Source organism: Gastrolobium bilobum, unplaced genomic scaffold (genome assembly GCF_033153095.1).
Source record: "Gastrolobium bilobum isolate Gb01-03AN ecotype WA unplaced genomic scaffold, APGP_CSIRO_Gbil_v1 utg6518, whole genome shotgun sequence".
Lineage (NCBI taxonomy): Eukaryota > Viridiplantae > Streptophyta > Magnoliopsida > Fabales > Fabaceae > Gastrolobium > Gastrolobium bilobum.
The window spans coordinates 48,790-73,648 of NW_026895694.1; the positions used below are offsets into that span (position 1 = coordinate 48,790).

General features: G+C 37.1%; 1 protein-coding gene across 1 annotated transcript; it reads right to left on the reverse strand.

Moving 5' to 3' along the window:
• Positions 1–338: 338 nt before the first annotated feature.
• Positions 339–1,407, reverse strand: LOC133291687 (uncharacterized). Its single transcript, XM_061489989.1, has 3 exons — positions 1,268–1,407; positions 1,098–1,162; positions 339–734 (listed from the first exon to the last, which is right to left on the reverse strand). The coding sequence occupies exons 1-3, from the start codon at positions 1,347–1,349 to the stop codon at positions 615–617; spliced, it is 267 nt and encodes an 88-aa protein (XP_061345973.1). The 5' UTR covers positions 1,350–1,407; the 3' UTR covers positions 339–614.
• Between the last annotated feature and the right edge of the window lie 23,452 nt (positions 1,408–24,859).

Here is a 24,859-nt window from a genome sequence, read left to right on the forward strand (position 1 = left end):
TTAGGTCTTCTTTGAATTTCAGAAGGACTACAATTTCGACTAACCGGTTCTATTTTGGAATTCAGAGGAACCGCGAGTCAATTTTTTTCTAAGAGATTAAATTAGACCTATGATTTTTGTTGAAGACATAAAATATACTTTATTTATTTTTTTTCCAAAAATTTATTTATGCACTTGCCACGCAGTTGCACCAATACAGTTCCACCGATGGTTTCAAATTGCTAGTTTTTTAAACATATAAATAATGTTTAATGGACCATAATTTGGTTTGATTGTATATTTCTTGAATCAGTCCATTAATTACTTCGATATGTTTATCTGGTCAACATTAAGTGCATCATAGGTGTTGCAATAAATACGCAGCAATTCAAACTAACAAACACAAGGGTCTGAGTTCTCTCATTAATCACACTGAACACTTTGATTTCAGTTTACCTAGCTAGTCCTTTACCTCGTCATACATTCATAATTGCTTCTACGATCGACCTATATTATGTCTACTAAATAAAGTTATTGAGAAACAATATATGTTAACTTGATAACTGTGTTAACATTATAAGGTTGTATTACGTAGAGCCACTAACAATCAACACAGCATTTCACACATATTATGGTTATGGTGTCCTTGGAGTGTGACGATTATTAGCCCCAGAACCAGGGTAGTCATGGAGTTCCAAGTCCATCCTCTCAATAATGGTTGGCTCCTCCCCGTGCAAGTTTCTTCCATTGATAATCTGTATTCAAATACATGAAATATAAGTTTTTTGTTTTTTTACACCGGTCCATCAAAAACTCAACTAGTCCGGTTCGATAAGAATATGGGTTATGTTTATCTCATTTTACATGAGATAAACATCTCTCCTACACACACAAAAAGGATTGGGTCCCACCATTCTTTTTCTCTCTCTCCTCTTACATGTGGGTCCCACTTATACTTTTGTTTCTACAACATAAGATAATTCTTTTCCTACAACATAAGAAAAATATATCCTAAGAATATATATAAGCTTCTTTATATCTAGTAATTAAAATGCATTGTGCGTCTTAAGCAACTTAATTAGCAATAGTCTTATTTAGAGCAGCAAATTTGTAAGTACCTTGTGGTTGTGGGTATTCTCCGGTGCAAGATGAACGTGGGGACCTTGCATAAGGCTTTCAGTTCCTGTTTATAGAAGCAAGTTTTCGTTAGGAGAATAAGAAGAGGAAGAAGAAGGTGAACTATACGTCTCTACAAGAATAAAATTGCAAGTATGGCTATAGAATTTACTTGTAATAGGGACTGCTTTGAAGCATATAAGATGAGAGAGCCCTAAGAGAATCACAAACAGGCGAAGGAGAGTGCCTTTCATTCTTGTTATAATTAATAGACTTCTCAACTACAAATTAAAGCTCTTGGTTGTGTTACTTCACATACGCTAGTACTCAATTTATACACTTGTTGGTAAGATTTTTCTTGTTAGTATCGAAAGTGGACTACGGAGGAGCAATCATATTGCCAAATTCAAAAAGGTGATAGCAACCCATCATTAATTAGAGGATCAACGCATTTCCACTCTTTGGAAAGTTTTCAAATCAGCTTGTGGTCCTTGTGGATGGGAAAACCCAAAGCTAATATTGGGGTGCAGGGGATTTTTGGGTGGACATGAAAGATATATTTAAAGTCAATGTGGCAACAAAAGATGGAGCACATAATGAAAGTGGAAGATGACAAAAAATGTTGGGGTGGCAAAACCCAAGTAGGTACACTAATCCAAAGTCAATGTTTAGTGGAAATCACCACGAAGCTTAGGAATATTTCATATATGAATAGTAATGGAACAGTAAAGATAGGTACACATCCAAGAAACTCACTAAAGGTGGAATATAACAAAGGTTTATGAGGCAGGTAATAGGCACGAAATGTGGTAGCGATTTCTCCATGATCAACGATCTAGATTTTTTATCAAGTGCAAAGTTTTTAAATGATGGCTTTTATATGAATTCTTTGCAATTCTTTCACCAATAGGGCAAGCGGCAAATCACAATAAGTGAACCGATTACAAGAGAGCCCAAAATTATTTGCAATGGATTCTTCCACCAATAGGCCAAGCAACAAGCCACAATAAGTGGACCGATACCATATCTGAACCCAAAACCTTAAGGCTCAAATTGTATGGATCTTTTTACACTTATATAATACTTATTTGGAACATTTATAATCAGTGTGGAACTTCATAATTACTCACTCTTGAATATTTCTAACACTATGATGGGTGGTGTCTATCTCCCACCCCACCTTCTGCCCTAAGTTTGAGAACAATGTGAGAAGAGTGTTAGTTGTTCTGCCTCTGACCGGTGTATGCACACCAATAGCAATTGGTGGAAGTCATATTCAACATTTAAAAAAGCTTAATATTGAAGTTCAGTCGTATATGCATGTTATTGCTAGTGGGAACACCACTTTTCTCCATTAGCATATAGCAACACTTAGCTCTTTGTGACCATGAAACTCCAAGCAGTTTCCCTCTCTGATTAAACGTTAAAACTAGAACATACTAATTGTTTTTGATTTTGGAAAGTAGAACATAATAATTGTGTATTTGAATATTATGGTATCTTAGTTGTTTTTATAAAAAAAATAATTTAAAAAAATTTAAATTATAAGCCATAAGTATTTAAATAACGTCTGACTAGTATTTAATGTAATATATGTCTAACATAATGTGTGGTATTTCCTAATCTAGACTTGGAAGTTCAGATAGGTGACAAAGGTCCTGAGCTTACTAGTGTGTTTTAACAAATTTGGTTGATTGTTAGGTGTCCTTTTTGTGATTGAACCATGAAAGGAAACAAACATCAATTTTTGTTTGGTTCTAGTGGATCAAGATTTCTGTTGGATATGTGAGTTAGCGGTATTTATGGAAGAAAGACTGCGTGTAATAATATATCACTATGCACAAATAAAAGGCTGAAAAACCAGAGGAGATGTGTGTATGGACAAAGTGATAATTAGAAAAGTTAGGGTTTCAAGAGACATATTTACAAAATTAACTGAGTATTTATAAAGGGGTTTCCCCTGAAAGTGAATAACACCCATTTTTATGACCCCATAACAAAGTTGATAAATTTAAACAAAGTTTCCAGCTGACTATTAGCACAACATAATTTCCCCTGCTTTTTCTTCCAAGTGCTCTTTGGGCTGTCCATTCCAGAAGTAGACGCATTTGTCTGTAATCACCCATTTATAAAGTTGAAGTGTTTGACTTTAAAAGCTATAGTTCCATCCAATGGTGGGTCATTTCATTTTGGATGGTGAATAATTTAATTTAACCAACCACACATTAAAGCATAGATGTTCTTCAAAGTCATTACAAAAAGGTATAACCCAAATACCACGGAGATAAAAATAATATAAATGCATGTGGAATTGTGGATCTAAATTTAATCGCCAAATGATATTGGCTAAAAGAAAGTTAATTGCACATGCAAAAGAAAAAAGCATTAATATATATTAGACCCAATTTATACTGCTTTGTTTCTTTCAGGGAAATTCTTGGGTCTCTTCGCTTGTAAGCAGAGCTTAAGTGGAATTTGGCTCATATTCACGGTTGCTTTTGGAAAACGAAAAAAAACTAAACATAAAGCTACAAACTAAACTGAATGCTTTATGTCTGCTCACTTTTGGAAAGCAAAATAAGGACCAACTTCTGGGAAATTCTTAGTGAATTAACATTTAGAGGAGGTCAAGTGGAATTTGATCATATACGCATTTCCTTTTAGAAAACGGATGGAAACTAAAACAAAACAAAATAACATAAACATAGCTACAAATTAAATTGTTCACCTATTTAGGATGTGTATGATAATGTTCTGATAAATTATTATTTTTCTTAACTTTTAATCTAGGAATAGAAATGGTTAGAAATATTGTTTGATAAAATAATTCAATTATTTGTTTCAAAAAATAAACCGGTTTTTTGGAAACATAAATTGATAAAAATAAAAAAATGATTTTTTTTCCTCTTTTGTATTACTAAAATATAATATAAAATTATTAATGTGTCATTTTTCAAATATTTTAAACTTTTGATTTGAATTGATTGTTTTACATATATGAGAGTTGTACGAACTATTGAATTTATGCGAAAATGATTTAAGACTTAGTACATTGGTATGCTTACTGAATCATCCTCATTTCACAATTACCTCTTGACACGCAGATCTTCGTAGAATCACCTTGTGTATGATTTTCCTTCATGAACTGATTTCCTTTGCATCACAACACAAACTTACGTACCGTTCTCTTCTACATCATAACACGAACAGATTTCTCTAGCTCGAATAAATCTCTGCTCTATGATAAACCTTCCAAGTTATCTCTCGAGGGAGAAGGGGAAGTGTGTGGCACCTCTTCATATTTGAGCTTACCTCTTATGTTTATTGACCTCGAAAGCTGATGACTTAAGTGGTAGCATTTATAAGGGTTCCAAGAAACCCTAGCCCTAACCTCACTGGGCTCTAGGTTTTTTCGGCTCTTCTCACACTCTTAGCTCATTTAGGCTTTAGTAAAAGAGCACAAACCCAACAATCTCCCACTTGCTTTTTTGGGTACAAACTTGAGTCCAAAACTCAAGACCATTTAACCCATAAGTCATCATTAACTAAAAAAACACCCCATCCCAAGTCACAAGCTAGCCTGAGGATCTACCATCTGTTATTTATAATGACCCTCACATTTATTTATGGATTTAATATTGAAGAATATTTAGAAGAAAAAGAAATAAAGTCAGCTTTGGTGAAAAAGAAGTTAAAATGACAGTTAATGGGTAAAAATGCGGATAAGAAAAGTTACCCGAAAAGTGAAAGTAAAGTTAGAAATATGAGTAGAAAAATATTCTAGTCCAGTGGGTAAAGTTTGGTAAAGAATGGAGTTGTGTAGATAGATAAACTTTTACCCAGTTGGATTTCACTTAACCTATATAAGTGGAATTTTTAAAGAAAATTACTATTCCTCATTCATTTCTCCGTCCGTCTCCTGCGGGCCTCTGTCTCTCTTTTTCTTTTTGTTCATGAATAGTAACTAAATCTTCCAAGGCTCATAACTTGAGCTAGAGACCTCCAAATCACTCTGTTCCAAAGCCAAACTTGTGAGAAATTTCGAGAGAAATCCATTAGTACCAGTATTTTTGGGTGGGGTTCACTGAAGAGAGAGATCTTCTTCTCCTAATATTTCGAATTTCATGGAAATTTGGGGTTTTGATGGAGCTTGAAGCCATGGGAGCTTGAAGTAAGCTTTCCCCTTCGTTCTAGGTAAGTTTATGTTAAGAAATCCTAGTTTTCTTTGCGTTTTGAGGAAGATTGAATTTAGGTTTCTATTTTGAAAGTTTGGTTTGAATGAGCATGTTAGAGCTTTATTGAGGCTTAGCTCATGTTGACAAAAGTGTTTAGATGCGAATTTTAACGGTGAAAATGTATTCAAAAAATTAAAGATATCGTATTTTTGAATAGTGTCGTATACGTGAATAGTGACGTATACATGAATAGTACTGTATAGATGAACAGTACCGTACATATGAATTGATGATGGAATAATATTCTAAGGTGGATGAACTTTCGTTTTGGTGAAATAAAAAAAGAAAATAAGGTAGCTCCTTTGTATGGCCTTAAAATGAGTTTTGGCCATTTTCAAAGGAGGTATATGTTTGGAGTTACTGTTTCGCCAAGTGAGAACACTTTTATGCATAAAATAAATTATATAGGTGGCTTAGCTTGGGTTTAGGCACTAGACAAAGAGAAATCTTATAGCTCCTTTGTAATGGGCACTTTGCCTTAAATTGGGAAAATAGGCTTTTAGGTGCTAAGAGGAGTAATGAGTGTTCTGAAGGCCTTTTGGGACTATCCTAAGACTAAGTGAATATGTGGAATTTTGTGAGGATTTGTTGAATAAAGAACCCCTCACTCATGGCCTAATATGATTAAGTAAAAAGAAAACTGGTTATGACTTGTGTATTTGCATAAATGTAAAGAAACTAAAGTAAATAATAAAGTGTATGTCTTGTAACTACATGGCATTGCAGTATTTTATTTAGTTTTGTTTTAGATTCTTTCTCTAGGTTTGCCTAGGGACTGAGCGTGTTTGGATTCCTTTGGAGCTAAATAGGTAACTTGTGTTACAAGTGAGCAAATTGGTAAAGCTTCAAAAGGTAAGCTCTATGTTTAAGGAGTCTTTTCCTACTTGAGTGCTCCACCATGGTTAGTGGACTATGATTGGATTGTATGACTGTGTTTGATGCTTTGTATAGATGCATTCATATAGAGCTATTTGATAATATGATATGTTCTATTCTGATGTAATTTCTGTAATGATCTTGGCTATTGATTATATGTGTGCACTGATGTCTGCTTAGGGTCCTCCCTTGGAATTGACTGTGTATACCTCTGATATATGTTTGGTTCCGCTCGGGGTCCTCCCTTGGGAACACGTGCACTGATTTCCGCTTGGGGTCCTCTCTTAGGATTGATTGTGTACCTCTGTTATATGTTGAGTTCCGCTCGGGGTCCTCCCTTGAGAACACGTGCACTCAGTTCTACTTGGGGTCCTCCCTTGGGAATAACTGCGTACATCTTTGATATGATATGTTTTGTTCTGATGTGATTACTGTGATGATTTTCGTAAATGGGTTTATATGCAGTGATTTTCGCTTGGGGTCCTCCATTGGGATTGACTGTGTACACTTCTATTATGATATTTATTACGTGTGCTGAGTTCCGCTTGGGGCCCTCCCTTGGGAATGACTGCGTACATCTCTAATAAGATATGTGTATATGCTTTGTTCAGTTATGATATTTGCTTATATGATGTCTTGTATATTATGTATCTGACCTTCATGCTGGAGGGGGCTCAGGGTATAGAGAATTCTCTATAAACCTGGAGCTTACTGAGATTTGTTATCTCACCTCTTCTTGGGGACATCATTTCAGGTGTTCAGATTCCTGATGAGCCCTCAGGAGGCAGGGACATGACTCGTGGCTAGAGGGTTTGCGACAGACCGAATTTTTGAGTAGCTGTAGGCTGATACTGGGTGGATATTTACTTGTTTCAGTATTTTGTGTATTCAGACATGTTTATATTATGATATAGTATTCAGATATATGATTATATGTTGGATATGCATGCTGATAGACATAGGGGCACAGAGCCAAGTTATGCATGCGCCCATGGATGGGTATACGGTCCTACATGGATATATGATATCTCTGAAAGTATATATTGTATAAACTATTTATCAGGGCACCTTGAGAATGGTATTTGCAAATTCTTGTTTGTCCGATTTACAGACGGTACTCTGTCCGATTTTCGTCTCCGTAAAATGAAAAGAAAACTAGAAGTTATATGTGTGATATATCATGTGAGATAGGATTAAAGAAAAAAAAAGTTAGCTCGTATTTTCGTAAGTTAAGTCTTCTGTTGTTTCTGTTAAGTATCATATGTATGTTAATTGAACCGGCTCGATACGGGGATGTTACATTATTAATTAAGGCTCCTGATAATCAACGAATGATTATCTAATTCAGTGCTACTCCACTAAAAGCCCGAACTTGAACTCCAAGATTAATAACACTTATAACATGAATATACATTTCCCCTTTGTAGAATGTCTATAATTGATTGACAAGCTTTATGTTACTCAATCAGTTATTTATTCCCTTGACTCTAGTAGTTTCTCTAATAGACTACATGCACTGACCAGTGTCTTCAATATATAAGTACCGAAACATATCAAAGGGACATATCCTATAAATTCCATGTTGTTTATCTCATAAATACCGATAATCAAATAATCTCACTCCCAAAATACTGAGTTATTGATATTCAAAAGATCGAACCTCAACCGTTGATAAATCAAAGAATGAGAATTATCCAATTACCTATTTATAATAAACTCGGGATTAAGAGCAATCACATAACTATAGTTAACTAGAGATTTGATACCTTGTGACAGAAAAAACAACCTTAATCAAATATCTCTTTGATCCTTTTAATGTGAATGTTAATTCATACCAATATTTTACAATGATTCGGACAAAAACATTCCATAAAATATTGCAGCCTAAATAAAGTGCCCAACTTTATTTAACAACTGTGAATCTATTCATCAATTGTGAGAACCTATGATCATGTCCTCCATGATCGTATCCATATGACCATATACTCCACAATTGATTCGGACCTTGATGTTTGTAAATAGTGCGCAAAATAAATAAATAATACCTTATTTGTAAAATTCAGAAAATAATTATATTGTTTCATTGTCTTACTCCAAGAGCACAATGAACTCAATATCTCCCACTATAACATCTCACATTTCTAAATTATATATTAATATATTAAACATGGATTAAAGGGAAGGATTAGTGAAAATTCTAGAAATTAGGTCAAAATACAAAGGAAGGGTAAAATGGTAATTAGCCAACACACAACCCTAGGAAGGTAAAAATTGAGTAGAAGGTTTCAAATGATGAAAATAACCATGGAAATGGATTCAGAACAAAAAATTGAGTGGTTAGGCAAGTTTCAGAAAATTCAGTGAATAGTATTTTTACCGAGTAAAAATATCGCGGTACATATAATAACCTTCACTAGTAGTTGTGGATTTAATATTGAAGAATAATTAGAAGTAAAAGAAATAAAGTCCCCTTTGGTAAAAAATGAGTTAAAATGACAGTTAAGGGGTAAAAATACGGGTAAACAAAGTTACCCAAAAAGTGAAAATAAAGTTAGAATTATGATTAGAAAAATATTCTAGCCTAGTGGGTAAAGTTTGGTAATGAATATAGGTGTATAGATAGATAAGTTTATACCCGCTAGTATAGTGAACTCACTTAAGCAACTCAAGTGAGTTACTATTCCTTGATTTCTTCTTCAATTCCACGGGCAGCGACAGAGAGGGAGAGAAGAGAAGGAGGTTTTGATTCAAAATCTTCCAAGGCTCATAACTTGAGCTAGAGACCTCCAAATCACTCCGTTCCAAAGCCAAACTTGTGAGAAATTTTGAGAGGAATCCATTGGTATCAGTATTTCAGGGTGGGGTTCACTGTAGAGAGAGATCTTCTCCCCAAAGATTTCGAATTTCATGGAAAAGATGGATTTTGATGGAGCTGAGGCATTGGGAGCTTAAAAACTCATCTCTCCTTTGATCTAGAGTGCATTGTGGTAAGAAATTCTCTTCCTTTTCATGTTTTTATGAAGATTGAATTTAGGTTTTCATTTTGAAAATTTGGTTTGATTGAGCATGTTAGAGTTTGATTCAGGTTTAGCTCATGTTGAGAAAAGTGTTTAGATGAGAATTTTAACGGTGAAAATGTATTTGGAAAATTAAAGATACTATATTTTTGAATAGTATCGTATACGTGAATAGTGACGTATACATGAATAGTATTGTAGAGATGAATAGTACCGTATATGTGAATTAATGAATCTTGGATTAGAGGTGTGTGATAAGCTTCAATTTGATGAACTAAAGCATTGGAATCATGAAGTTGGCATGATTTCCTTTATGTGCCTCTTAGCCATTTACAAAGGAAGTATGTTTTTAGAGTGCTTGTTTGTGTTAATGAGCACTTATACGGTCTAAGTACTATATGATTAGATGTTTAAACCTTTGGTCGGGTTAGCTAAAAAAGAAAATAAGGTAGCTCCTTTGTATGGCCTTAAAATGATTTTTGGCCATTTTCAAAGGAGGTATATGTTCGGAGATATTGTTTCGCAAAGTGAGAATACTTATATGCGTAAAATAATTTATATAGGTGGCTAAGCTTGGGTTTAGGCACTAGACAAAGAAAAATCTTATAGCTCCTTTGTAATGGGCATTCTGCCTTAAATTGGGAAAAATAGGCTTTTTGGTGCTAAGAGGAGTAATGAGTGTTCTAATGGCCTTTTGGGACTATCCTAAGACTAAGTGAATATGCAAAATTTTGTGGGGATTTGTTGAAGAAAGAACCACCCACTCATGACTTAATATGATTAAGTAAAAAGAAAATAAACAATAAAGTGTGTGTCTTTTATATTTATATGGCATTATATCATTTTATTGAGTTTTGTGTTGAATTCCTTCTCTAGGTGTGCCTAGGGACTGTGAACGTTTGGATTCTCGTGGAGCAAGATAAGTAGCTTGTTCTTCAAGTAAGCAAATTGTAAAGCTCCAAGAAGTAAGCTCTATGTTTATGGGGTTCGCTCCTACCTTGTGTTCCGCCATAGTGAGATATATGATATAGATGCATTCATATAGAGCTATATGATGAGGTGATATGATAGGTTTTGATGTGTTTACTTTGATATGTTTCGATATGATTTCTGTAATGATCTCTGGATATTGATTTGTTTATGCATTGATGTCCGCTTGGGGTCCTTCCTTGGGAACATGTGCACTGATTTCTGCTTGGGATCCTCCCTTGGGATTGATTGTGTACACCTCTGTTATGTGATGATCTTTGGCCATTGATCCTATGTGCACTAATGTCTACTTGGGGTCATCCCTCGGGACTGATAGTGTACATCTCTGATATGTTTTTGGTTCCGCTTGGGGTCCTCCCTTGGGAACATGTACATTGATTTCTGCTTGGGGTCATCCGTTGGGAATGACTACGTACATCTCTGATATGATATGCTTTGTTCTGATGTGATTATTGTGATGATTTTTGTATATGATATTTGTTACGTGCGTTGATTTCCGCTTGGGGTCATCCCTTGGGAATGACTGTGTACGTCTCTGATAAGATTTGTGTATATGCTTTGTTTAGTTATGATATTTGATTATATGATATGTTATACGAGATATGTTCAGTAGAGTATGATATATAATGTTTTGTATATTATGTATCTGACTGTCATGGAGAAAGTAAACCCAGGGTATGAAGAGTTCTCTATAAACCTGGAGCTTACTAGAGATTCGTCTCTAACCCCATTAGGGGATATGATTTCAGGAACACGGTTAATTGAAGAGCCCTCATGGGACAAGGACACTCCCCGTGGCTAGAGGTACTAGTATGAGGATATGGAGTTCTGGGTAGCCGGAGGCTACTATTTATTATAGATGTTATTTTTGGAGAACATGTACTGTTGTATAGTGTTCTATTTATTTGGTGATCATGATGTCTAATCCTTTATTTTGTATATGGCTTGTATATGTTTTGTACATGTTTTTCAGTTGTATGCATGTACATTTGAGTATTCAGGAATGTTGATATGATGATGTAGTATTCAGTTTATGTTTATGTGTTGGATTGCATGCTGTTAGACGTAGTGGAACGGAGCCAAGTTATGCATGCGCCCATGGATGGGTATATGATCCTATATGAATATCTGGTATGTCTAAAAGTATATACTGTATAAATTGTCTATCAGGGTACCTTGAGAGTGGGATTTGCAAATTCCCAGTTGTCCGATTTACAGAAGTTACTCTGTCCGATTTTCGTCTCCGTCAAATAAGAATTAAATTAGAAGAAGTATGCAATGTGATATGTCATGTGAAAAAGGATTAAAGAAAAAAAAGTTAGCTCGTATTTTCGTAAGTTAAGTCTTCCACTGTTTCTGTTTGTATCATATGTATGTTAATTGAACCGGCTCGAGACGGGAATGTTATAGTACAGTTGCACTGTAAAGCGTGCCGGTTGAGTTTTGAGCTCTAGGTTTTGAATACAAGTTATAAATGGTATATAGGACTAGGAAATATATTTTCTGATGAAAATTGATGGAAATAAGTAAGTTTGGGGAAGCGTACCTACGACGCGCGTAACATCTTAAAACAGCATTTTCTCCGAAGGACCGGAAAACTCCAGATTCATCTGATCAAGGGTAATTAAAGGACAATGGTTAATGTTAAAAATTAGAGTTTCTAAATAGGTTATGAATTTATGGACGTTTATTGGAATCGAAAGGAAATTCGAATTAATTTGAAATCGCGTGAGGTGGCGGTGGGACCCACCCCACATCAACCGCTTAAGCCACATGGACAATCACTATTCATGATCATCTTCCCCTCCCTTTCTCTCTCTCAAAACCGAGCTCCCACCCTCCATGGCCAAAAAAATTGCTTGAAACTTCAATCTCCCCTAACTTCATCAAATCTTAACCGAATCGAGTGATTTGTGTCTTGAAACTTGATGGAAACCACCACCCGAACCCATTCCACCAATAAGTTTCCCTTGAAAACCTCTCATTTGGGAGAAATTTGACAAACTCAGCCATGAATTTGGGGAGAAAATTTGGGGTTTTGTTGTTATTGCTCAAGCTTTGCTTAGGGATTAATTGGAGGAGCCTTTGTGACTTATTTGTGGGTAAGTTTCAACACTTTTAATGGTTAGATTGAATGATTTATTTTCATGAACCCTAAAGGAGCTTTGGATGATTTGTGTTGTTAGAGAGCTCAAATGGAAAATGTGTATTAGATGATTATGTCTTAGAATGATGTGTTGGACCTATAAAAGCAATAAATTTATTGGTGAAAAAAATGAGTTAAACTTAGGAAATTTTTGGATGATGCCATGACTTTGTGTTTTGAAATAGTGTTAGGATTGGGTAATTGAATTGTGTATAGTTGTATGATGTTATAATGGGATTGTATAATGTAACACCCCGTTACCGGACCGGTGTGTTATCATCAAATATGATATTAAGCGCAGTTACAATCACAGTAATTATTTGTAATTACGGGAAAACTTTTTCTTTTTAATATCGTTTGTATCTTCAAAATAACCGTGATCATAACTCAAAACTCATTGCGGAATTATGAAAGCCCTAGCTTAATACCATGCAACTTCCATTTAAAGATGCTAAGTGGTTTCCATAAACCAACAAAGCTTAAAACTCATTGTATTCATGTTTAGTACCAGTGTACCCACTATCTTTCTTATTATACAATTAATTTAAAACTTATCTTTTGACTCTCATCTCTTACTATGTTATAGCTCTCTCTGTTAGCTATGCGTTGGTTCAAACCGCGCTCAATTTGGAGCACCGTAGCCTAAGTTATGAATTTCTTAATAAAATGGATGCTGAAATCCCCAGGACTCCCACGCTCATAGCATCAGTCTCACGCTCATAGCGTGAAAATGCCCCAAAGCGTCAGATTGGCGCCCATAGCGTCAATGCTACGGCCTCCCCCTGATGGTTGGCGCTAATAGCGTCAACTTGACGCTAATAGCGCCGCAGTTCTGGAGCAAGCACCAAAACAGGGCAATTTGACCTACTTTTGTATTTGGCCCATAACTTGAGTTATATTAATCCAATTTACACAATCTTGGTCTCATTGGAAGCTAAAAGAAAGATCTATAACTTACAAGAGGCCAAGAGGTCCAATTCCATCATCTATGAGACAAAAATTGGGCAGCACTCTGTTTTTATTTTCCACATTTCCTAATTCTTCAATTATGTACCTAATTCATTTTCATCTCAATATACACATGACTTATTCCTAACTCAGCCAACCCATAAACTCATACATCATTCCATCAATTGAAACTTCCATAGATCATCATTTACAACAATTGGTTCTTAAGCATAACCCAAGTGGCATTGTCAATCCCCATGCTCACCATATCCAAAATATACAAATTCATATCCAAAATACAATCCATAATCAAATGACTTAGAACAATATATGAACAACCAAGGCATGGCAATATAATCACATGCAATCCAATGTTCATACTCTAAGTCCAAGAAACAAAATAATGCTAGTATGCGCAATGCAAAATGATCCTCCAAAAAGCTATACTATCCATATGCACTCCATGATCCAATCCTTATCTAGGCAGGCCTCTTTCCCGAAGATCCTCCACGCTCATTTTGACCTGAAATGATGTCCCCAAACGCGGGGTCAGATATACAAATATTTCTTAGTAAACCAAGGGTACTAGAGGATCACTCCACCCCATGGCTCACTCAATGTGCAACAAGTAACATTATGTAAAGATGCATGACATACAATACCACAAAAAACTGGGGACAAATCCAAGAACATCCTCATCGGGATTCCGTTCAAGGACCCCATCATATAACTCCCGGGAATCTTCCTGGTGCCTCTCCCATGGATGAGACGACCTCATGGCAAAACCCAACTGGAACTCCTCATGAGCCCTATCCAGCAGAAGTCCCACGTTTGGATCATCCTGGTACCGCTCCCAGAGTTGGCCCCATGGCAAAACCCGACCGGAATCCCCAAAGGATGTCTCCAGCGAAAGTCCAAACCAACACACATCTACTGGCCAGAGACCACAAACATCTCACACACAAACAAGCAATAATGCATGAAAGTACATAATCACACAATGTCAAAAACACAAAATCCAACCACAACCTTCCACTAGGTGTGGTGGAGCATACAAGGGACTAAATCCAAGTTCCAAAGGTTTACCTCAACTCCAAGCACAATGCTCCAACAGGTACGCTCCAATTTCAATATTCCACTATCGCGTCCGTGAGAGGCAACCTAAATTGATCACAATATTGACCATCAATACAATTTCAATGCAAACCATTCATTTCACACACATAATAAGCAATAGAGTCACCTAGGCCTAATGGCACACAACCTTAAATTCACCTATTTCAATCACATTACTCTTCACTAAATCACCAATCGCCATTATTCATTAATACTTCAATTTTCCTTCCAACCTTCCCCATGGTTCGAATTCCACATAAATGGTACCCCAAGGTTTTCCATCCATTCTAACAATTATACACCTCATATAATCCTACCATTTATTCTTACCAACATACAATCAATCATTCTCAACCTTCACATTCATGATCACAACCAACCATTTCATCAATTTCCACCAATTCCACTAAGTTACAAAATCATATATCACCATAAATTTTATTGGTTCAATCATCATTATACATCATTACTAGCAATAATTTACAAAGGAGTAACATCATTAAAGGTTCCTAACCACCACATTCATCAACCCATCATCAACACAAAAACCCAATTTGTGATTTCTACAAAAACTCCATGAAAATAGGAATATTTACAACCAATGGCTTCCTAAGGCTCCAAGGGTTGATAATCAAGTGTCCATTCAAGGTAAAGCACCACCAATGGCCCCCATTTTCCTCAAAATTGTCACCCCTTCATCAAGGAGGATCTCTTCACACACACACTCTATGGAAGATTTCTTAGGATGAAAGATGATCACAGAGGTAGAGGAACAACTTTGATGTTTGGTGTTTTGTGATTTGGTGGCTAGAAATCAAGTTGGAAAATTTCACAAGCTTCCAACCCTTCCATGGAGAAACGCACGCACGGGAGAGAAGGAGAGGTAAGAGAGAGAAAGTGATGGAGAAAGATGAGTCTTGAGTCACTTAAGTCACTTAACCCATAGGTGGGTCCCACATGCGATTTAACTTTAATCAATCATCTAATTTAAACCACAAATTCATAACCTACATTTTTTTCTCGTTCATGTCGTATTTTTGTTTCTTAAAAATACTGATAATATTTTCGCGCTTATCGGTACAATTATACCGTAGTATTTTACACCGGTAAAATTACTATTCATCAAATTTTCCGAAACTTGCCTATCCACTCGATTTTTCGTCCTGAATCCTTTTCTGGCATTATTTTTGTCATTTGAGACCTTCTACTCAATTTTTCATGCCTAGGGATACGTGTTTGGTAAATTACCATTTTGCCCTTTTTACCTATTTCGGCCCTAATTCCAGGATTTTCAATAATCCTACCCTTTTAATCAACATTATCACATATATATATATTTAGAAATAGGAGGTGTTATATATGAGGTGTGGAATAGTTGAATTAAGTTGAACCACCCTTGGTGATGGCCTGTGTACAATTCGGCCTTAATGGATGAAATGGGGAATTGATGTTGTTAAAATTGTTTGGATGATCTATTATGTGCTAAATGGTAATTAGATGGGTTGTGTGATGGTTGGAAGGTTGGAGAATCAATGGAAAAATATTGGATAGTGTGAAATTGTGGAATTGGACCTAGAGCAAATTATTAGGCAAAATGATGTTTGAAAGATGTAGAATGCAAATTGGCACCTAAAATGGCCTTTTGGTAACCTTGGGGTGCCTAGGAAAAGTGAAAAGAAAATTTAGAAAAATAATTTGTAAAAATACACTATAATGGCCGAACCTACCTAGGTGTGGGGGAGGATTTGGACGTTTTTGTATTTTGTTAGAATTGTCGTATTCTGACGATCCGTATATGGTCATTGTAGGTTACCGTATGTGGATTTGAACCCCGAACCGTGAGCTCAGTAGGTTGCCCTTGGTCTCGGACCAAGGGAATTGTGGTGAGTATTTTGAATCATGCTTTATGCTTGAGAATTGGCATGAAATTGTTGAATGAGAGTTGATTGAGAATGTCCTCTGTGTAGGGATTTCTGTTGTGTAACGAGCTTGGAATATATATTGCATTGGAGCTACGTGGAGAGGATTATATAGGTAACCTCTTGGTACTGGGGATTTATCCCCTTGTGTGTTCCACCATGCCCGTTGAGGGTGATGGTAGGAAGTGTATGTAAGTAATGTAGGATAACATGTTCATGCATATAGTATGTGTGTTGGTATATAGGATGTACCGTGTCTTTGGCCAGTAGAAGTGTTGCCTAGGGCGTTACAGACTTCCACTGGATAGGTCTCTGAGAGGGAGTTCCAGTTGACCTGGGGTCGTGGTATGTGATCCGGATAGGAGCACACTAGGAAGTCTCGGGTGGTATTGGATGGAGGGTGCCTTGGTTTGATGTTCTGGGAACACGCCTTGGTTGAGACCCGTAGGCTTATATACCGAGGCGAATAGGCTGGACGTTGAGTGGTTTTGACATTGACCATTCCAGCTTCGTCGTATTTTGTATCCCTATGCTCCCCTATTTCACTAAATCCCTTTCTTTATCCTGTTTTACAGATGTTATGTTATGTTACTTATATGCACCAAAGTGAGCAATTGGGCGGAGTATTTTCCAGAACCTCTGGGTTACTGAGATATATTCGTATATCTCAACCGCTTTGGGGACTTTATTTCAGGAGGTAGCAGTGGTGCAGGAGCGGTGGGCAAGAAGGCCATAGGATGACTGAGACATAGGATTATTTATTTCGCATTTTGGTGGCCATTGGGTCTAGGCTAGACTTAGGGCATGAATATTGCATATGGATGTAGGAGGAGATTTATTATCATATTTGTTCATGTCATTTTTGCCTAAGTCTAGTTACATATGTCATTTTGAGGTTTATTCATTATGTTGTATTTGAAGATTATGGTTTGTAAAGTGTAATATTTAATTTGGAAGTTGTAATTTGTACATGAATACTTGATGTACTATGGAAGCATGTAATATGATGAAAGGGCAATAGGCGTATTTTAGGATTATAGTTATGTGTATGTTTAGAAAATGAATGCAAATGGATCTTGATGATTGAAATATGTTAAGTATTAATAAAGTAAGCAATGTGAAATGAATTAAGTAATTAATATAAATTGTGATGGGTTGTAAGAGCCCAAGGCATTGTTGGTCCTTGTGTGTATCACCCAATGATTATTAGCTACATTTTGAGGTCATAGATCACTTGTGCAGACTTCGGGATTATTGGAAAAACAAAGGAAACTCTGGCGAATTTTCTAGAAATTGGCAGAATTTAGACGAACTTTGAGAGAGAATATCTCCCTCCACAGAGGTCCGATAGGGACGTGCCATATGCCATTTTGAAGCTTGAGATGTCCCTTATCTCGTGTTAAAATTTGAGGAAATTATGGGTTGGAATTCGGCCTGTAGGAGGCAGAAATAACGGACTGTTTAGTGGGCTACCGCACATTTGGAAATTCTTGACCGAAATTGGGAAATTTATTCCTGCTTCGTTCCTTGGTCAAATTAGGTGTATGATATATCAAATTGAATCTTGAGGTGTTTAGTTTGTTATATAAAAAATTGAGAGCAATTGGTTGAGTGGATTGTCTGAAGTAATTGTTTTAGTGAAGGATGTTTGGAGCTGTTTTGGAGATTGGCTGGCAGATTTGCTTGTCCAACTTCAAACGGCGATATCTGGAGCAAACAAGAACTTTTTAACTCGTGTGACAGCTTCCTAGAAAGGTAATTGATTCTAGAATAACATACTAAAAGATGGGAGACTTGTTATATGCGGTTTTTCCTCAGAAAATTAAAGACCGAACTGTAACATCCCGAGCGCTGACGAGGGCGGGGAGTGATCGTCGGTGCAAAGAGGCACGGACAAGGAGCGGCTCCTGACAGGCTTCCAACAGGGGGTTACATGCATGAATGAATCAAATCGACACCTGAAAGAGAGGGATTCCAAAGGCTGTGCATGTATAAGACTGCACAGTTTGGGATAGCTTATAAGAATTAATTGGTACTACCTATGCTAACATGATGCATCTACTTTTCGGTAGCCCGGATCAGAAGACTCCACTGTTAAGCGTGCTTGACTTGGAGCAATTCTAAGATGGGTGACCTTTTGGGAAGTTTTCCCGGGAAGTGTGCGAGTGAGGAAAAAGAACACTGAAAAGTCTTGTGTTAGTATATGAGGATAGTCATTGATTCTTGAAGCGGCCAGGCGTTACAAGTGGTATCAGAGCAGGGCCTCTCATCCAGTATGGTGTGGTTTGAGGACAAACCAGGCGAAAGCTGGTGGGCATGTAACATCCCGAGCGCTGACGAGGGCGGAGAGTGATCGCCGGCGCAAAGAGGCACAGACAAGGAGCGGCTCCTGACAGGCTTCCAGCGGGGGGTTACATCATGTAACATCCCAAGCCCTAACGAGGGCGGGGAGTGATCGCCGGTGCGAAAGGGCATGGACAAGGAGCGGCTCCTGACAGGCTTCCAGCGGGGGGTTACATTAATGGATGAATCGAACCGACACCCGAAAGAGAGGGATTGCAAAGACTGTGCAGGTATGAGACTGTACAGTTTGGGATAGCTTATAAGAATTAATTGGTACTACCTATACTAACAAGATGCATCTGCTTTTCGGTAGCCCAGAACGGAAGAACTCCAAGTCAAGCGTAGCACACTGAAAAGTCTTGTGTTAGTATGTGGGGATATTCATTGATTCTTGAAGCGGCCAGGCGTTACAAGTGGTATCAAAGCAGAGCCTCTCATCCAGTATGGTGTGGTTCGAGGACGAACCAGGCGAAAGCTGGTGGGCATGTAACATCCCGAGCGCTGACGAGGGCGGGGAGTGATCGCCGGTGCAAAGAGGCACGGACAAGGAGCGGCTCCTGACAGGCTTCCAGCGGGGGGTTACATGCATGAATGAATCGAATCGACACCTGAAAGAGAGGGATTACAAAGGCTGTGCAGGTATAAGACTGCACAGTTTGGGATAGCTTATAAGAATTAATTGGTACTACCTATGCTAACAAGATGCATCTTCTTTTCGGTAGCCCAGAACGGAAGAACTCCATAGTTACACGTGCTTGACTTGGAGCAATTCTGGGATGGATGACCTCCTGGGAAGTTTTCCCAGGAAGTGTGCGAGTGAGGAAAAAGCACACTGAAAAGTCTTGTGTTAGTATGTGGGGATAGTCATTGATTCTTGAAGTGGCCAGGCATTACAAGAACTTTATGACTCGTGTGTTAGCTTCCTAGAAAGGTAATTGATTCTAGAATAACATACTAAAAGATGGGAGACTTGTTATATGCGGTTTGTCCGCAGAAAATTAAAGACCGAACCATGTTCGGATAGGTAGAAAATGTAAAAGTGAGGTTTTAGCTAAGTGGGTTTATGGGAACCCATTGGTGACTTTAGAGATGTAAATTAAGTTATAAAAGTAGTTTAGATAATTATTCCGCGAAGAGTTTACAATTACGATCACAGCTTTTAATTATTACGTTTTTATTGTTTTAAACACTCGCGTAATAAACGGAAAAAGTTTACTCGCATTTTTATAAATGAACTGCTATGATTGTAACTGCGCTTAATATCATAATTAATGTTAACAATACTGGTGTACAACAGGTTGTTACACCCATTCGCTTAATGCAAGTCTGAGATCCTCCTAAGATCCAAAGAAGTAACATGCCTCTCAAACACAAGTTTAGGCAAACTCTTAGTAACTGGGTCTGCAAGATCAACCTTTAATTCTATAACGCCTCGTAATTCTAAAACACATAATTATGGTTAAACATGGGATTAAAGAGTAGGTTTAGTGAAAATCCCGAATTCAGAGTCAAAATACGTAAAAAGGGTGAAACGGTAAATTGCCAAACATGTAACCCTAGGAAATGAAATGTGAGTAGATGGTCTCAAATGGAAAACTAACCTTGAAAATGGATTCAGAATGAAAAATTGAGTGGTTAGGCAAGTTTCTGGAAATTTGATGAATAGTATTTTTACCGGGTAAAAATACAGCGGTACAATTGCATCGAAAAGCGTGCTGATTGAATTTTGAGCTCTAGGTTTGGAGTTATAAATGGTACATAGGACTAGGAATTACGATTTTTGATGAAAATTGATTGAAATTATGGTTTTTGGGAAAGCGTACCACAGTGCACATAACAGCTTAAAACTGTGATTTCATCGAAGATCGAAAAACTCTGGATTCATCTGATCAAGGCCAATTAAAGGACATTGGTGAATATTAAAAATTGAAGTTTCTAAATAGTCTAGGAATTAATTGGAGTTTAGTGGTTTAAGCGGAAGATTTGAATTAATTTGAAACGCATGAGGTGGCAGTGGGACCCACCCCACTTAAGTGAGTTAAAAGACACATGTGCATAAGCACTATTCACCATCTTCTTCACTCCACAAACTCGCGGCCCTCCCCCCTCCTTAGTGCAAATTTTTATTTGGTTTTTACTCCACCAAAACCAATGTTCCACCACATGAAACTTGAAGTAAAATGCATTCTAAGCCCAACCATGGTACTCTCAAGCCTTGAAACTCATTGATTTGTGTGAAAACCTTGACCATGCCCACAGTTTTGGTGAAGAAAGTTGGTGTTCTTAGTTGTTTGATCAACCATTGTTTGGGTATTGTGTGGAGGAGTCATAGGCCTTAATCCTTGGTAAGTTTCAACACATTTTATTTGATAATTTGTTGGCTTTGATTTCATGAACCTAGAGCATGTGTTATGTGATTGATATGGTTGGGGACCTCAAATTGAAAATGTGTATTAGATAAAAGTATCTTAGAATGATGTTTTATAATGATTGAGCTCATAAAAATATTGATGAAAAGTATGATAACTTAGGCAAATTTTATTATGGATATGCATGACTTTGTGAAATGGAATTATGGTGTGATTGTATAATTGAGTTGTGGAGTAATTGTATGGGTTAATTATAGGATTGTAAGATGTGTGGAAGTGTGAAATTGAATTGAATACCCCTAGGTATATGGACATGCACCATTCGGCCATCTAAGGAATGTGAGGGAAAAATGTTGTAAAATTTATGTAATTGGTGTTGTGATGGTTGGAGCTATGTTTAAATAGGTTGTGTGTTGGTATGATGCATGTGAATTGGAAGTGAAACCATTGGATGTGCCTAAGTGTTGAATTTGGCCTGAAAGAGGAAAATTAGGAAAGTCGAGGTTGAGTGGTAATTTAATGAAGTTGAGGACCTGAAATGATGTTGTTGGGAGCTTGGGAAGCCATTTGGATGTTAAAATAAAATTAACAACATGATGAGGTATTTTGGGCCTTGATGGCCGAACCCTACGATGGGTGTGAGGAAGAGTGTTTGCTTTGTAACTCAACTTGATTTATAATTGGATTGATGATCCTTGTGTGATCATTGTAGGTTGCCTCATGATGAACCCTTAGTTCATCATGGTTTTTAGCAAGAATTAGGATCAAATTGTGTGATTAAATGATGAAAAACAAGGTAAATGTCCTAAGATGTCCTCAATTACAAGTTCAAGAGCTTTATTGGAAATTTGTATGATTCTTGTAGGAAAAGCAAGCTTGAAAGACAACTGGAGAAGGAAGAAGATTCTGGAGCTCAAGAGGAGAAAAATTGCCTATGTGTTGAGCGCTAAAACATCCACACTAAGCGTTTTAGCGCCCTGTTACAGAAAGAGGCCAAAACTTGCTGGTGATGAGCGCTAAAACGTCCACACAGAGCGTTTTAGCGGGCTGCTACACTAAGAAGATGGAAAATTGCTGGTCTTGGACGCTAAAACGGCCTGCAATATGCGTTTTAGCGCCCTAAAGTGGAAAAAGATTCTGGTCTTCACCGCTAAAACGTCCAAATCAAACGTTTTAGCGTTGGAGTCAGTTAAAGTTAGTTGAGCATTCACCAAGTTTGGACGCTAAAACGGTCATTCCTTAACATTTTAGCGTTGAAATCAGTTAAAAGCAGTTGAGCATACGTAAAGCATGGACGCTAAAACGGCCACTTATGGACGTTTTAGCGCCCATATCAGTTTTCTGTTTTTAATTGTAACACTATATAAGGCAAAGCCTTGACACTTAGAGGAGGATCTTGGGGGATCTGAACTCTCTCTCTCTCTAAAACTTAGTCTGACTTCTCTCTAAATTCTCTTAGTTTTTGTATTAGGATTTCCTTGTAATAGTTTGGAGATTGAAGACTTTCAACATGGAAATGAAGTTTGTTTCTTCTTCTCTTATTTATTCCTTAGTCATGTCTGAGTAGAGTCTTTGTAGTTTGAATGCAATGGAACTCCATGATAATATTATGTTGATTTGATTAATATGATGAAATATTTTTCATGTGCTGATTTGAGATTTTCTGAGTTAACGATTTCTATCAAAGAAGTAGTATAGAACAGGGATGTTTATATGACTTCTGCATTTGATAATCTCAACATCAGAATTCTAGTACTCAAGGGATTGATGTTAGAGTTCTAATGTAATCTTAAAACCTTAGTATTTCATGCATGTATTAAGAAAGAAATCACCAAGGGATTGGGGTTTCTGATTAATGTTTCTATCAGGGTAGTAAGGGATTACATCTTGATGATAAGTAAAAGGTTGATTAACATCACATGGAAAGGAATTCATCATATGATCAATTTTTATATGGGTTATCATGGAGGAAAGTTGTTTTCTGACTACTTGTTGTTTTTATTAATTCCTAATCCATATTTACTTTGTGTCAATTTACTCAAAATCAATTTTCTGGTGACAAATTATTCATGATTTTTACAAACTCTTATTTGATTCAAATTAGTTTTCTATGGTATATTGGTGTTTAAACACAATTCCTCGTGGGAACGATCTTTACTCATCATTTTATTACTTGTACGACTAGTGCACTTGCTAAACGTCCAACACCTCACACGGACGTAATCTTTGAGCAGTGAGCTTGGTGGATTGCCTTTGATCCTTGACCAAAAGGATTGTGGTAAGTATTTATGGAAAATTGCATGAATGCTTGAATAACCAAGTGTATGGTTTTATGTGTTGCTAATGGAATGAGAATGACCATGTGTAGGTATTTCTGGATGGACCAAGTTCACATGTAACGTGTATTCGAGCTACCTAGCTTGGGAGCTTCAATAAGGTAATCCCTTGGTACTGGGATTATTCCCCGTGTGTGCTCCGCTATGCCCCTTAGGGGTAGTGGTTGGAGGTTGTATGTCAAGAGTGTAGTTATAACATGCTCATGCATAAGTATATATATTGGGTACATAGGATGTACTGTATCTCTAGCCAGTAGATAGTTGTCTTATGACGTTATAGACTTCCACTGGATAGGTCTCTGTGAGGGAGTTCCAGTTGACCTGGGGTCATAGAGCTGTTATCCGTTGAGGAGCACTCTAGGAATGTCTCGGGTGTATTGGTGGTGGGTGCCTTGAATGATGTTCTGGGAACACATTCTTGGATGAGAGCCCGTAGGCTATATGCCGAGGCCAATAGGCCGGATGTTACACGGTTTTGGCTATGACCATTCCAGCTTCATCGTATGTTTACTCCCTATGCATCCCTACTTCACTAAATCCCATGCTTTATCCCTCTTTGGTTGTTATTATTCATTGTTGATTTAACATCTGAGTGAGCCATTGAGAGGAGTGATCTCTAGAACTTCTGGGTTACTGAAATATATTTGTATATCTCACCCTGTGTTTGGGGCCTTATTTCAGGTGGTTGTGGTGGGTCTGGAGCCATGGACAAGAGGCCTACAGGATGAGCTTACAGAGTTAGAGGACTTTTTGCATTTTGAGGCCACTTCTGGCATAGGCTAGACTTAGGGCATGAACATGGTATATTTCTTTAGGATTATGCATCTTGTCATATTTGTTCATGCCACATTTTTCCTAAATCTAGTTGATGATTTATTATGTTGTATTTTGAGGTACTTTGTTGTATTATGTTACCATTTGGGAGTATTGTAAATTGTAAATTATGGACCTTGTGTAATATTTAAAGCATGTATGTGATGAAAGGGAAATAGACCTATTTTAGGTTATGATTATATGTTTATTGTAAGAATGCATGCAAATGGGACAATGTGATTAAAATAAATCTAAGTTTTGATAAAGTAAGCATGAATGATAAATGGATGAAAATAATGCAAAAGGTTATGGGTTGTTAGAGCACCAAGGCATTTTTGGTCCTTGAGTTCCACCCTTGTCTATTAGGTTCCCTTGATGCATAATAACACGCTTTTGATGAAGTGGGATAGGTTGAATAAACAAAGGAGATGCCGTCAAAATTTTTATTAAAATGGCAGATTTGAGGTTAACTTTGGGAGATCATATCTCCCTCCACAAAGATCCAATAGGGACGTGCCATATGTCACTTTGAAGCTTGAGATGTCAAATATGTTGTGTAAAACATTGGTAGCAATTGAAGCTGTATGCAGACCTTTAGACGCAATTGAGGGGGGAATGTCCAGAATGCCCTGCACATAGGGGCTGTCGGGTTGCAG